The 14,012-nt window shown below is 39.0% G+C and overlaps 1 protein-coding gene across 9 annotated transcripts in view; it reads left to right on the forward strand.

Moving 5' to 3' along the window:
* LOC135204080 (chromodomain-helicase-DNA-binding protein 1-like) overlaps window positions 1-14,012 on the forward strand; it is a 124,181-nt gene that overhangs the window by 52,429 nt on the left and 57,740 nt on the right. For 8 of the 9 annotated variants that reach the window (XM_064234064.1, XM_064234071.1, XM_064234066.1 and 5 more), the window contains exons 8-9: window positions 3,104-3,261; window positions 13,854-13,980. In XM_064234064.1, the coding sequence (XP_064090134.1) occupies window positions 3,104-3,261; window positions 13,854-13,980 (285 nt within the window). The remainder of the gene's footprint in view (window positions 1-3,103; window positions 3,262-13,853; window positions 13,981-14,012) is intronic. The other variant, XM_064234068.1, reaches the window with a different exon arrangement.

The raw sequence follows: 14,012 nt of genomic DNA on the forward strand, positions 1-14,012 counted from the left end.
TAGATGACAAGTAGCCTGGCTAGCCATTCATAAATACACAAAGATTTTCAAAAAAGTATAATTTTATGAAAAGCATTGTTTGCTAGCATACACATGCAGGAATATACAAAACAAATTGGCTGATGGAAAGGAGGTATATTGAGGAGTAAGTTCACACTTCTAACATGTTTTAGTATTGCGCCATTGTTTTATAATATTTTTATTCTATAAACAATTAAATTATAATATTTAAAAGAAGTTTGATAGGTCTTGCCAGCCATTTCACAACATCAATTATTTGGTTGGAGTTGGGATTCAGATCATCTCTGCTTGAGTGGTGATTCCAGAATTAGTAAAATACTATAATAATTGATTTGGAAATTGTTAAAAAATATAAGTTTTATTTTGAAAACACTTAGAATTTAGAATATATTATTTAAAGAATATTTTGTTTGGTTTTTAATTCATTGAGAAATTTTTTTCTCATAAAGATGACCCATTTTGTGCAAAATCAGTGCATTTTGTAATAGATTCTATTGTGTTCTTATATCATTATGAAGGCTAGGTATATAGCAAAATTAGGGAATTGTACAGAGCTCTTAATATTAGAATGAGCAGAGTATTGTTGGGAAAAGGTCCAGTCTTACACCTAGTTGGAGGACCAGTCTGGCCGGCATGAATGCACCATGGATTGAAATGGTAGTTTTGTGAGAAACAGTGTCTAAATTTTCATGTCTTTGTATTTTATATAGTTTTCCTGGAATTAAAATATCTTCCAATTTGATTTTAGTTTTTCTGTTTATTTTCCTCTTCAAATAAAATGAAGCTTAGAAATTTTATTATTTTTTTTTTCTCTATAAATATGACCATTTTGTTCTTTGAAGTAGCAAAACTGTCACTATCTATGGTAATTTGTAGAGGCATGTCTAAGCTTCAGTTGTACAATTTCTTTCTATTATTTCCCTTTGACCATGTTTGTTTCTTAAAGTGCTAAGCCAGGGACCCCCAGTACCATCTGCACCCAAGCATCCTCTACCATTCATCCGGACGGCTGATACAGGAATGGAGTCTTCTGCTCTGTCCAAATGTCTCCATTGTGGTAAACGCACACTTGATCATCACAAATCAAAAAGAAATCTACCAATAGATCAAGTTCCATGATTAGCTTGCAGATCACTTGACTGTTTCTTTTTCGACTTTTGTTATCAAAATAACCTTTTTGAATAGATTCATTAAAATCTTGAGTTTTCAAGTTCAGTTTCAGGGTGACAACTGCCCATATTCATATTTAGCCCAGTTGTTTACTCAATATTGATATTTAAATGATTGCCATCACTGAGTTAATATGAATGAGCTTATCAGGAGAATTGCATTGCACTTCAAGTTCCCTTATTTTTGTTTTTGCCATTCTTTGCTGGCTACTTGTTGACATAAGATTTGTTTGAAATTTTCTGTTATCTTATTCAGTTACTCTGGTGTGCCCCTTAAAGCATAATAATTTGTGCCAACATGACAGTAAGGTACCCCTGTTTTCCATTTGTGCACCAATATCATGCTATCAGTTAATTTGTGTGCTCTTCTGACATGGTCCATCAGAATAAGAATAGTGAAGGAAAGTGACAAATGTACCTGGTTGTCATTATTAAAGGATTTTTTACAGGAATTTTATCTATGACAATTTCTTGTGTGTGCATGCTGTAAAATTTTACTATATAAATTATTAGCTGGTTTTTAAATAACTACTATTTTGGGCAATCTTTTTGGGCGTGCCATTAACTCTCTTGCCAAAGCACTGAGCGAGAAACTGATGCGGTTCCCCAAAATCCTCATATTTCTTACTGTGAGGTTTTATCAACAAGCACTTAAAGTTGATTTTAAAGGTTTGAAGGTAACCAAATTGAAATGCTTGTCTGTTTTGTATGTGTAAGAAATGCATAAGAAATTGAAAAGATAGTTCTTATTTAAGATCAGATGCTCATTACAGAGATGTTTCTACATTTTACATTAGTCATGACCATATCAGGTGTCTTTGATGTTAAGTATATGGTGCATTTAATGTCCTTCACTTGTTTTATTTCTGAAGTGCTACTTTGCAAAACTTGAATGGCTCTGGAAGCTAAGATACAAACTACTTGAGACACTTAAGCTGCAGAAAACTTGTTTCTAATTACAAGAGAAGAACAGAGGGTCTGCATTCATTTTTTTCCAATTTAATATAGCTCTGCTTATGTTTGGGATGCAATTTCACAATCCCTTATCCCCCTCCCAGAGATCAGTCATTCATTTCATTCAATATATACGTTTGTCCCTGGCTCTATTGCTTCGGTTTTTCTGTTACCCTGTGAAATACTGCTTAAGACTGGAGCCTTTTGTTACTTTGATTGCATAAGTTGCATGGCTTTGATTCACAACCCAGAAAGAATGCAATTCTCAAAACTTCATTCACTTCACTAGTATATACCTTTGAGAGATGGCCTTTGCTTTACTGTGCATGTTTGCTTTGTTTCTTTGTAGTGTAACCTCAAAAAGTCTAGAATTTATGTATTAATCTCTCTCTCTCTCTCTCTCTCTCTCTCTCTCTCTCTCTCTCTCTCTCTCTCATCTCTCTCTCTCTCCTCTCGTCTCTCTCTCTCTCTCTCTCTCCCCTTCCTTCTTGCCAACCAGTTGCTGCTCTACCTGCTTGCTCTAGTCTATTATTTACAGCATTGCTATTCTTCTTAATCTTCTAGTAACCATATCAGAGTTCTTTTTTTCCCCCTTGTATTTTCATTTTATTTCAAAGTAAAATGACACTAGTCAACTCTCCTGATGTTCAGAAGAAGGCAACAGCAAATGGGTTATTTTAGTGTGACTATGTAGAAGTTAAGTTATAGATTTTAAGAATTCTTTAATGTAAGTTATGAAGACCAGCCAGTAACTCCCTCCATCGCACACATTTTTTTCAGCTTTATTTCGTATGTGGGCAGTTCATGTGCTGTGCAACAGCTCTTGAAGTTCAAATAAGTTAACACTGCAGTAAGCAACACAGTCGATCTAGAATGTCAGTACTTGTCCAAATTAAAAACTCCTCTTTGTGATGTGATCAAGTGTGTGTGTATTAATTGTTCTTCCCTCTGTGGACCAGTACAATGCATTTCAGGTTAAAGGTCTGAAGAAGCTGGAGAACTACTTGAGGAAAGATGAGGAGATTCAGATGTGGCGGCGACATGCTTCACGCGAAGAAGTGGAATACATGGAAATTCAGTCAGAATTGGAAAAAGAACTTTATCAGTCACATCTCAGGTAAGACTGTTTTTATTATTATTATAAAAAGTGATGGTTATGATGGGGAGATATATGAAATCTTTTAATACATACATAAAATGTAAGAAGCCACTTAATGTTGCTTTATACTGTGTTACTGATATTGTTCTTGATCTAGCAGAGACTCAGTTGTGCATTCAAGGACTCATTCACCTTCGCCCAACCTTACTCAGAGTCATGGTATCTTCATGACTTTTGTACAGATTATACATGTGTATCTTCTTATGATTATGGTGTAATCAGAAACAGATCAAGACAAAATTCTTTTTTTCTGCACATTTTCATTTCACTGTTCAGACATAACTGCATTCAGTTTTCCCTTAGGTCTTCTACATCGTACATTATGTCCAAACCATCTCAGTCTTTCCCCCAATTGTTGACACCACACATCTCATAATACAATCTTCTCATTTTATTCTTGCCTCGGATCTTAGTCACAGCTTATTAAAATTTCCATTCTCCTTTGTTAATGATTCTTTTTTGCAGGATTGCAAATATTAAAATTTCCATTCTCCTTTGTTAATGATTCTTTTCTGCAGGATTGCAATCTATTTGCCTCTTTCCATGTCATCCAAATGGCAGCTGGCCTTTTATGTTGCACTTTATAAACTACTACTTTATAGTCCTATGTGACTCCAAGGTAACAGAATGCTATGCTTCTTCTTAGACCTTCCCATCTATCATAACATAATTATGCAATCCCTCTCTTACTCATCTGCTCTGCTGATACACTTTGGGCATCAAAAATCTCTCTGCTCTTTGTGGATTTTGTGATCCAGAGCAGCTCTTGCTTTAATATAGATTACATTTGGTACATGGTATTGAGTTTACCTCACACCTTTTCCACAGCAGTCATGTAGCCACTTTGCCAAGTGTATTTTTTCCATTTCCATCATTTCTAGCCATGATAAATTTTGTTTGCCAACAAAGAGTATCAGTCCATTCATCTCCATTCCAATCTTCCACCTTTTATAAATTCTGCAACTTCTTTCTCAGATTGTGTGGTTAATATGCACATATCAGCTTCATGAGGTCTCCTTTTCTTTTTCTACACTTCTTCCATTACTACTATAAACTGCAAAGTACTAAGTGCTGATATGATCCAATGATATGGTAGAGTGGAATCACTAGCTTTTGATAAGTGTTCCTTATACCCTCTGCCTTTGTAATGCCCATAAAAGTTTTGTCTTAGTATTGTTAACCCTCTTACGCCGAAGCCCTAAAAATCAAAACCTCTCCCGTATGCCGGGGCCGGCCGGTTTGGAGTGAGCGCGGAAGCGGAGAAAATAATTTTTTCAAAAAATCACAGCGTGCTTAGTTTTGAAGATTAAGAGTTCATTTTTGGCTCATTTTTTGTCATTGCCTGAAGTTTAGTATGCAACCATCAGAAATGAAAAATAATATCAGTAGCATATATAAATAATGCAATATATGGTAGTGAAAAAAAAATTCATACATAATTGTATTCAAATCACGCTGTGTAAAAAACGGTTAAAGCTAACGAGTTACTTTTTTTTCGTTGTATTGTACACTAAATTGCAATAATTTTGGTATATAATACATTGTAAAACAATAAAAGCAACACAGGAAAAATATTATCACAAAATGAAGTACGAATTCGTAACGCGCGGACGTAAAAAAAATGTTATTTCATACAATCAACTTACCTGTCAGATTTATACATAGCTAAGACTCCGTCGTCCCCGACAGAAATTCAAATTTCGCTGCACACGCTGCAGGTAGGTCAGGTGATCTACTGTCCTGCCCTGGGTGGCAGGATTAGGAACCATTCCCGTTTTCTATTCATATTTTTTCTGTCGCTTGGAATGTAAACAACGTTTGCAGTTCCTCCTGACTTGATTTTTGGATTTCATCGCCATCGATCTTCTGGCTATCTTTTTGCAGGGAATACTGGATCTTTGGTTAGGCGTACGCATATTAATTTGTTTTAATAACTTTGGCTTCGGAAAATTTTTTTGTTTTTTTTTTTTTTTTTTTGGGAAGAAAATTGTTTAACGTGGTTAATTACCAAACTTTTCGGTTAGACACTCCCACATAGTTTGCAAGAAGGAAAATTTTAATATTTATTCATAATAACGTGTAGTAAATGTTTAGAATTGATTGAGCTAACTTCCTTCTTGAGGAAGTCAGGAATAGAATTAGTTACGCTTCCTTTAGAAGTTTTTATAGCTCTCGTACTAACGAGCAGTTAGAGCATTAACAATACTAGTAGTGTTGTATCCTCATCTCCTTCTTACTTCACAGAATCTTCAAATTCATATTGCAATTTGAAGACAAAGGAATGTAGCTCAAAATACAAGCTATTGAAAGGTAAGAAGTGATTTTAGTGTTAGTGCAGTGGAGGGTGCGTTCTGATCGGCTCTGTTTCGCTCCCAGGCCTAGACCTCTTCCAAGCTCACATACCCAGAGGAAAAGGAAGTCGAAAGCTTACGGAGGTTATGGAGAATCCCCACCGATCAGGCGTCCCCTCGGCAGGATCTGTAGAACGTCCCAGACCTGCCAAGTTCGCCATTGGAAAGGCGTCCTAATTAGTAGAGGGTGGCGTCCGATCGGCTCTGTCTCGCTCTCAGGCCTAGACCTCTTCCAAGCTCACAAGCCCAGAGGAGAAGGAAAGTCGAAAGCCTTACGGAGGTTATGGAGAATCCCCACTGATCGGGCGTTCCCTCGGCAGGATCTGTAAAACGTCCCAGACTGCCAGGAATAGCCATTGGAAAGGCATTTCATTTAAAAAGTGCGTCTCTTCTTCCGTTTCTTCATCTTACATCCGAAAAGACGAAGAATGTACATGTTTGGAGTTCGGACGATCTGGCTCGTTCTCTGAAAACTAAGAGAACACTGAGCGAGAGGCTGAGAGCCAGCCAGCAAGCTAGCGCGAGCCACGTTCCAACAGCCAGCAGCGAGCCGCGCTCCAACAGACTAGCGCGAGCCTCGTTCATACAGATAAACGCGAGCCGCGTTCCAGCAACTGAGCGCGAGCCGCGTTCCAGAACTTTTTTCTTGGCGCAAGGCGCCTTCAAAGAGAAAACAGACGGCTAGACTGAGGAGCCTTATAGTAGAGTGGCAATCAGAAGGATGCTTCCATTGAAACGTTTACTGGCAAGAGGCTCGTATAACAAGACTAGAGGCGCTCGGATCTATCAGGGTGCACGGGACCTTCCACGCAAGCGGAACGTTCCAGGAGCGAGTCTCCTTTCTAGCGTGCGGAACATTCCAGGCGCGCGGAACTATCCTGACGCCAGGCGCTAGGCGCAAGGATCCAGACGCCAGGCGTCAGAATATTCCAAAATCTTCATTTGAGAGAGAGGTCAGTGGCGAGACTCCTCTGAGTTTTTAACTTGAGCAACTTTCCCCTGGCAAATGTGCAAGATGTCGCACAGGCGGCCGTTGCTTTTGTCAGAAGGATTCTGATACTAAGAGAAGCCCCTTTTCATTATTCAGAAGACTCCTTTGTTAGGCAGTTCCTCTCAATGCGAACTCTCTCCTTCATCCATGCTCTTCCCTCGTTTTGAGGAGGCAAGAGCTTTGGAGTTTTTCTTAATAAGAATCTCATCGACGTTTGGGTATGATGGCGGATAGGAAATATCTACTTCCTTCCGTAAACCCTAGTGATGAACAGGAATTCTGTCTCTTCCGCGATTTATGAGGAAATCACGAAGATTTAAAGAGTTCCTGGATTAACTTCCTTCCTTAAGGTATATATACTCTTTCTATCGTTCTATTAACGAAAAGAACGAAGATAGTAGAAGGTAGTAGAGTATCTGCTGGATGAGAATACGATACGGTCAAATCATGAACTAAACCATACCTGTAGTTTACTTCTTGTTTGCTGTGTAACTCAATTACCAGTATCCTTCTATGACTTCCTAGGAAGGACTACGCTTAAAGGGATTGTTAAGACAACACCTACTTAGCTTCTAGATTTATCGAAGTCCTTGTTTCGCTAAATATGCTTTAATAAGAAATTCCTGAAGTTCGATAATAATTTTATAAGATTCCTTTATTAAAGGGAGTAGCTGGCAACTCTGGAAGAGTAAGGCCAGACGGCTAACGGAGACTGCTTTCGCTGAGAGCCTGAGACCAACGCAGTTACGCAGTACCATGTAGGTGTCAGTCATGAGCGGTCGGGTTTATCTCTCTCTCCTGCGGGATGGAATAACTATCCGTATCTCTCCCCTACAATCGCGGTCTTAACCTCGGATTGAGGGTATAGTTAAGCTAACATAAATAAAAATATTGTATGCCTTTTGCTAAGAAGCTTTCAATAAGAGAGATAGTACAACCTTTCAATGCTGTTTACCGTTGGTAACATTATTAAAGGATTCTATCGCAGCAGAATATTATATTATATAATGCTCTCAGGCTTACGAAAGCATAGCTTATTAGAGTACCTGCTCAGAAGATGGATGAGTCGGATGGGAAACATTCTCTTTGTGGCAAAACTTGTTTCCCTGAATGGACTATACTACGTATATAAAGTTTTTTCCTACTAAGAACGGAATTAACATGTGAAAGGATGTCGGGTACCATAAAGGCACAGGTGTTCTGGCACATAACCTAAAAAGAAATTAGAAGGACAAGCGGCCAGTCCTGGCGCAAGTTGCGCCAGCCTGGCACATAGCGCTAGAAGCCCCAACCTGGCGCAATGCGCCAGAAGCGCCAGCCTGGCGCAGTGAGCCAAGAGCACCATCCAAGATTTTCTCGTTTTAGCGAGTTATTAACCTAAGAGTCCAGTAGCCTCTCGGACACCAGGCTCGGTAACGGCAAGATTCGTTCCTGATTTCGTTACCCATTTAATCACTTAGGCCAATTCCACGACTCTCTCATATCGCAAAGAGCATCGAGAATCTCTTTTTTCGCTCCTGTTCACGTTAACAAAGAGAACCTTCTCGATCGACGATAATAACTGTTAACATGTTTAGCATTTATTGGAAAGAGTTGTGAGAACCTGCGTAAAGTCATCTTCATAGATCTCTTAGTAAGGTAGAAGACGAACAGGCTTCCTATAGACTGCTTCCTTTTCCTTGAACCAAGAGAGGTAGCAATATACGCCATCTTTTTTTTTTTTTTTTTTTTTTTAGAAAGGGGAATAAACTTTTAGTCTCCCCTAAATATAAATTATTTGCAGAATTTAAGATAAAGGGGGCGTCAAAGAAAGAGAAGATAATACTTTATGCCTCATTTTGGCCTTAGAGAGGTTGGATTCACAGAGGTCACGTTCTTCTCACAGCATGTTTTGGAAGTCTTTTTCCAGACAGTCTGAATATCTATCAGCATCTATTATAAATGGACCTTAACAACCTCTCCACTCACGCAGACTGACCAGAAGTGGACATGAATGAGAGTATTTTTCAAGGTAAATGACAATAGTCATGGACAAGATATAGAATTGCTGCAGATCGTGCTAGAGGGAATGAGGAAACTGTCCTCTTCCGATACCTCTGTGAACCACATAGCGGTTTTTTCTTCCCTTTCAGAGGGAAGAATCACCTTTGTATATATCTGCTATCAAAGAACGTAGTAAAAGGCTATACTCTGTCTCTATAAAGGGATTGGAGATAGCAGAGGATTAAGATCTTCGGGATCTTATACGATACCTCAATATGACAAGAGTACGGATATCATGTACTTCTAATGGGATCTTTTTTTGTGGCCACAGATTCTATGTTCCGACAAGATGGAACTGCTCCTCATCAAACTTCTTTGAGAAATTTTTATGAGGGAATTCTTTGTTTCTCTTGGTCCAAATGATCAAGAAGACAAGTGAATTTTTTGAGCATTGGAATCTCGCATCAGATTCTATGGAGATTAGGCAATGGGTTCTTGCCAGCATAGTATGTCTGGAAAAAGAACTAAAACCCCCTATTCCTGATTCAATGTTTTCAGATAGAGGTTTCGTTGTCCAGGCAGGGTACTTACGTTTTCATCTACAGTAGAATGGTTAAAACGTTTGCCTACAGAGTCTTTGGAATGCGATGACGGCTCGAAATGCTTCCCAGAAGGTGTTCAGAGGGATACAATAAAGAGCTAGAAATCAGGAGTACTCCCAATTTCAGCTCGGAGTCTCCTTCGACTTCCAAGCTTCTTCCCTTCCTTCGGACAAGGATAGGGAAGATTCTGCAACGAGAAGGCCCTTCAACAGGTAAGAAGAGATCTCGTGAGCAAGGGAAGTACTCAAGAAGGATCCTCCTCGGAGGAAGACTCTTATCTCTCATACTGTTAGATATCCTATCGTATACTGGATGTAGCTGACTACAATCACCTCCCCTTGCCGGAGAGGCCAAAGCTCAAAGTGGAAGAATTTCTTCCACCCTTCTCCAGTCTTGTGATTTACTATTGTGGATGTTCAGGACTTTCGGACAATGTAGCGCCAACCAGGAGCCTTATGCTAAAACGCGTAAAAAACGCCAGAGGCAGACAGCCCCAAGAAAACACTGTCATTGTCTGATGAGAGAAAGAGGGGGCCGGGCCTACAACCTGACACAGTTGCGCTAGATGCGAATATATAGGACGGATAAGTGTGTCCGATGTGGACATTGCCAGACATCCTCGAGACTCTACCAAGCTCGAAGCTCCGGCAAGTGGGGAGGAGCCAACCAGGCGCGAGGCTCCAGGCAGGAGCGAGGCGCCAGCCAGGCGCGAGGCTCCGGGCAGGAGCGAGGCGCCAGGCAGGCGCGAGGTACCAGCCAGCCGCGAAGCTCCAGGCAGGCGCAAGGCGCCAGGCAGGCACAAAGCGCCAACCTGGCGCGAGACGCCAGCCAGGCGCGAGGCGCCAGCCAGGCGCGAGGAGCCAGCCAGGTGCGAGGCGCCAGCCAGGCTCAAGCCAGGCTCTAGGCGCAAATCTCCAGCTAAGGCGCGAGGCGTCAACCAGATGCGAGGCGCCAGTCAGCGAAAGGTACCAGACAAGCGCTAGGCTCCAACAAGAGCGAAGCACCAGCCAGGCGCGAGGTTCCTGCCAGGCTTCAGGCTTCAGACGGGAGAGATCCATTTCAAGAAAGCCCTGGTCTTCTTTGAAACATGGAGATCTCCTAAGCACTTCATAAGTGACTTGATTCCTTCAAACAGCTGAGAATTAAAAGCGCAGGAAGTGCGCGCTTTTGCAAATTCTTGTTCTTTACATAACAATATGTCATATAAGACATATTAGCTGTGTTGTATGGTAGAGGCAACTCTGTGTTGACTTCTCATTACACAAAGGATGTCAAGTTAACCTACGAGAGATCCTTCTCTTTTGGTTTATACGTTTTTGCGGATACGTTACTGGGATAAGGAGCCGACACTGATCCTTAACTTTGAGTTAAAGTTTTTTAACTTAGTGAAATTATTGGGGTTTTTGAAAGGAGTATGGGGATATAACTTTTCAATTTGAGCGCGAACCCTCGTGTTAGGATCAGGTGATCGGGATCGGTGTTGCGCTCCTTCATAAGGTGTATTGTCATAGAAGTGGTCCAGTACCCATTGACAAAGTCCTTAAAGGCTCTGCCGAGTAAGCGGTTCATACCCCATCGGCAGACCCACAAGAACTCTTAGCCATAGATCACATATCTCGCTAAAGTCTTGAGGTGATGCAGACTACCGGGCAACAGCCACGAAGTCTACCACCTATCAGATAGGAACCAAGGTTTATTTATACCTACAACATATGTTGTTTAACTGTCTATTCCATGTTAGCTGTCTCTTACCCTCCACCAAAGGGTGTCAATCAGCTATGTATATATCTGACAGGTAAGTTGATTGTATGAAAATGATATTGTTATAATACAATAAAGTTTCATACATACTTACCTGGCAGATATATACGATTAATGGCCCACCCAGCCTCCCTGCAGGAGACAGGTGGAAGAGAAAAAATATGAATAGAAAACGGGAATGGTTCCTAATCCTGCCACCCAGGGCAGGCCGGTAGATCACCTGACCTACCTGCAGCGTGTGCCGCGAAATTTGAATTTCTGTCGGGGACGACGGAGTCTTAGCTATGTATATATCTGCCAGGTAAGTATGTATGAAACTTTATTGTATTATAACAATATCATTTTTCAAAAATTCACTGTAAATCTAAATATTGTTCTAGAGACTTCCAATTTATTTCAAAATGAAGACAAATGATTGAATATTACGATACTGTAAGAGTTTTAGATTAGAATTGCAGATTTCGACCATTTCGGATGAGTTAAAGTTGACCGAATGTTGAAATTTTTATATATATATTTTTTTATATGCATATATTTCGGAGATGGGAAAAGCTACAACCTTCAATTATTTTTTATTGTATTCTTCATGAATTTGCGCACATTTTGGTATATGAAACTCTATAAAATGGCTAATATGAAAAGGAGCAAATACTAGGATAATGCGATGTACGCATTTCGGAGACTTGCGGCCGCGAATCGGCGCGCGGAGGGAAGTTAAATATATTTTTCAAAAATTCACCATAAATCACAATATTGTTCTATTCTAGAGACTTCAAATTTGTTTCAAAATGAAGATAAATGACTGAATATTACTAGGCCGTAAGAGTTTTAGCTTACAATTGAGTTTTTCAGCTATTTCGGTAGAGTCAAATTTGACCGAACGTGGTTTTTTTTCTATTTATTGTGATTTATATGCAAATATTTCGAAAAAAGAGGAAAGCTACAACCTTCAATCATTTTTAGTTGTATTCTACATGAAATTGTGCACATTTTCATACATAAAACTTTATGTAACAGCTAATTTTAAATGGTGCAAACATTTTGACAATCGCACAAAAAAAATTCTGATTTTTTCGGAAGAGTTACCGCGCGGACGTAAGGAAAATGTTTTTTTTTTTTTTTCATAAATTCACCATAAATCAAAAATATTGTGCTAGAGACTTCCAAGTCATTGCAAAATGAAGGTAAATGATGAATATTACTATAATATAAGAGATTTAGCTTACAATTGCGTTTTTCGACCATTTCTGTAGAGTCAAAGTTGACCGAAAGTTGAAATTTTTGCACAACGTTATTTATATGAAAATATTTCAAAACTGATCAAAGCTACAACCATGGGTTGTTTTTAGTTGTATTGTGCATGAAATTGCGCACATTTCCATATATAAAACTTTATGTAACGGTAAATTTAAAATGGTGCAAACATTAGGACAATCGCACGAAAAAATTTATCGGAAGAGTTACCGCGCGAACGTAAGGAAAAAGTTTTTTCATAAATTCCCCATAAATCGAAATATTGTGCTAGAGACGTCCAATTTGTTGCAAAATGAAGGCAAATGATTGAATATTACTAGAATATAAGAGTTTTAGCTTACAATTGCGTTTCTCGACCATTTCGGTAAAGTCAAAGTTGACCGAAGGTTGAAATTTTGGCACTTATCGTTATCTATATGAAAATATTTCAAAACTGATAAAAGCTACAATCATGAGTATTTTTTTGTTGTATTCTACATGAAATTGCGCACATTTTCATATATAATACTCCATGTATCGGATAATTTAAAATGGTGCAAAAATTATGTCAAAGTGACAAAATAATTGTTGAGATGTGTCACTGATACTTTTTAGTGCGATAAGAGAGAAATTCGTGCTTGCGCGCCTGCGTAGCGATTGTAAACAAAACAACGCCTTGATCCGTAAATTCCCAGCATCCCCCAAGGCATACGGGAGACATTTTGACTCTACGTTTAATACGTCCAATTGGCGTAAGAGGGTTAATTGCCTTTTCAGTAATCACAAATATGTGGTACAATTTCCTTCACATTGCACTGTCGTTGACCTCTCGGCCGTGGGGGTGAACTTTATTGATACCAGGACTTTTTCCTTTATTTTCATGTCATGCTAAGCAGTCTTATTCCTGCTTTTATCACATCAATTGTTATTACAGAAGGTCCTGTGGCTGTTCCATATTCCACCCTTCTGAGGGCCCTTTGTATCTCTTCAGTTGTTATACTGTCAATTGTAATCCTTCTGTTATGCCAGCATCCTCCAGTTCATATCCATTTTCTGAATTCAGAAAGTTTTCAAAATATGGCCTCAATCATTCTAATGTCACCTTACTTTCAACAATCTCTCTCTCTCTCTCTCTCTCTCTCTCTCTCTCGCATATTCTCTCTCTCTCTAAGGTCGATCTCGTCTCTCTCATCTCCTCTCTCTCTCTCTCTCTCTTTTTTTTTTTTTTTTTTTTAAAAAGAAAGCTGTTATAATATACATTGTGTTTTTTCTGCAGTAAATAGAAAGTTCTTAACATAATGACTATATAATTCTATGTGATATGGTAGTAATAAGTAGTTTACAGGATATAGAAATATGATTAGTCTGACAAGACAAGTTCATTATTTAACTGTATAATTCCAAAACAAAGAAGGAAATTTTGAGTCAGATAATGGGTCATAGGAGGATCAGATATTGATTTCATGTATGGAAATTTTTAGTATTGTTTTTAAAACTACTTGTTAGTTGGTCAGTTTTATAGCTGTGACTACTTGAAGAGGCTTAGAATTGACTTGTACTGATTCTCTGCCAATTTTTTTCAGAGTACTATACATTTGTGAACATTCATTTTGGTTTTTTGTTCTCCAGGGCAGAGAGAATTTTTGCTGAAGTTGAGGAGAATGGTAATAAGTATTTTTATGTTAAGTGGGAGAACTTACCCTATGCCGAGGCAACTTGGGAACTGCAAACAATAGCTGAAAGATATTCACAACAGGTAAGACTATTTTCTTTAAGTTGTACGTATAC

The sequence above is a fragment of the Macrobrachium nipponense genome, chromosome 44 (genome assembly GCF_015104395.2).
Source record: "Macrobrachium nipponense isolate FS-2020 chromosome 44, ASM1510439v2, whole genome shotgun sequence".
Classification (NCBI taxonomy): domain Eukaryota; kingdom Metazoa; phylum Arthropoda; class Malacostraca; order Decapoda; family Palaemonidae; genus Macrobrachium; species Macrobrachium nipponense.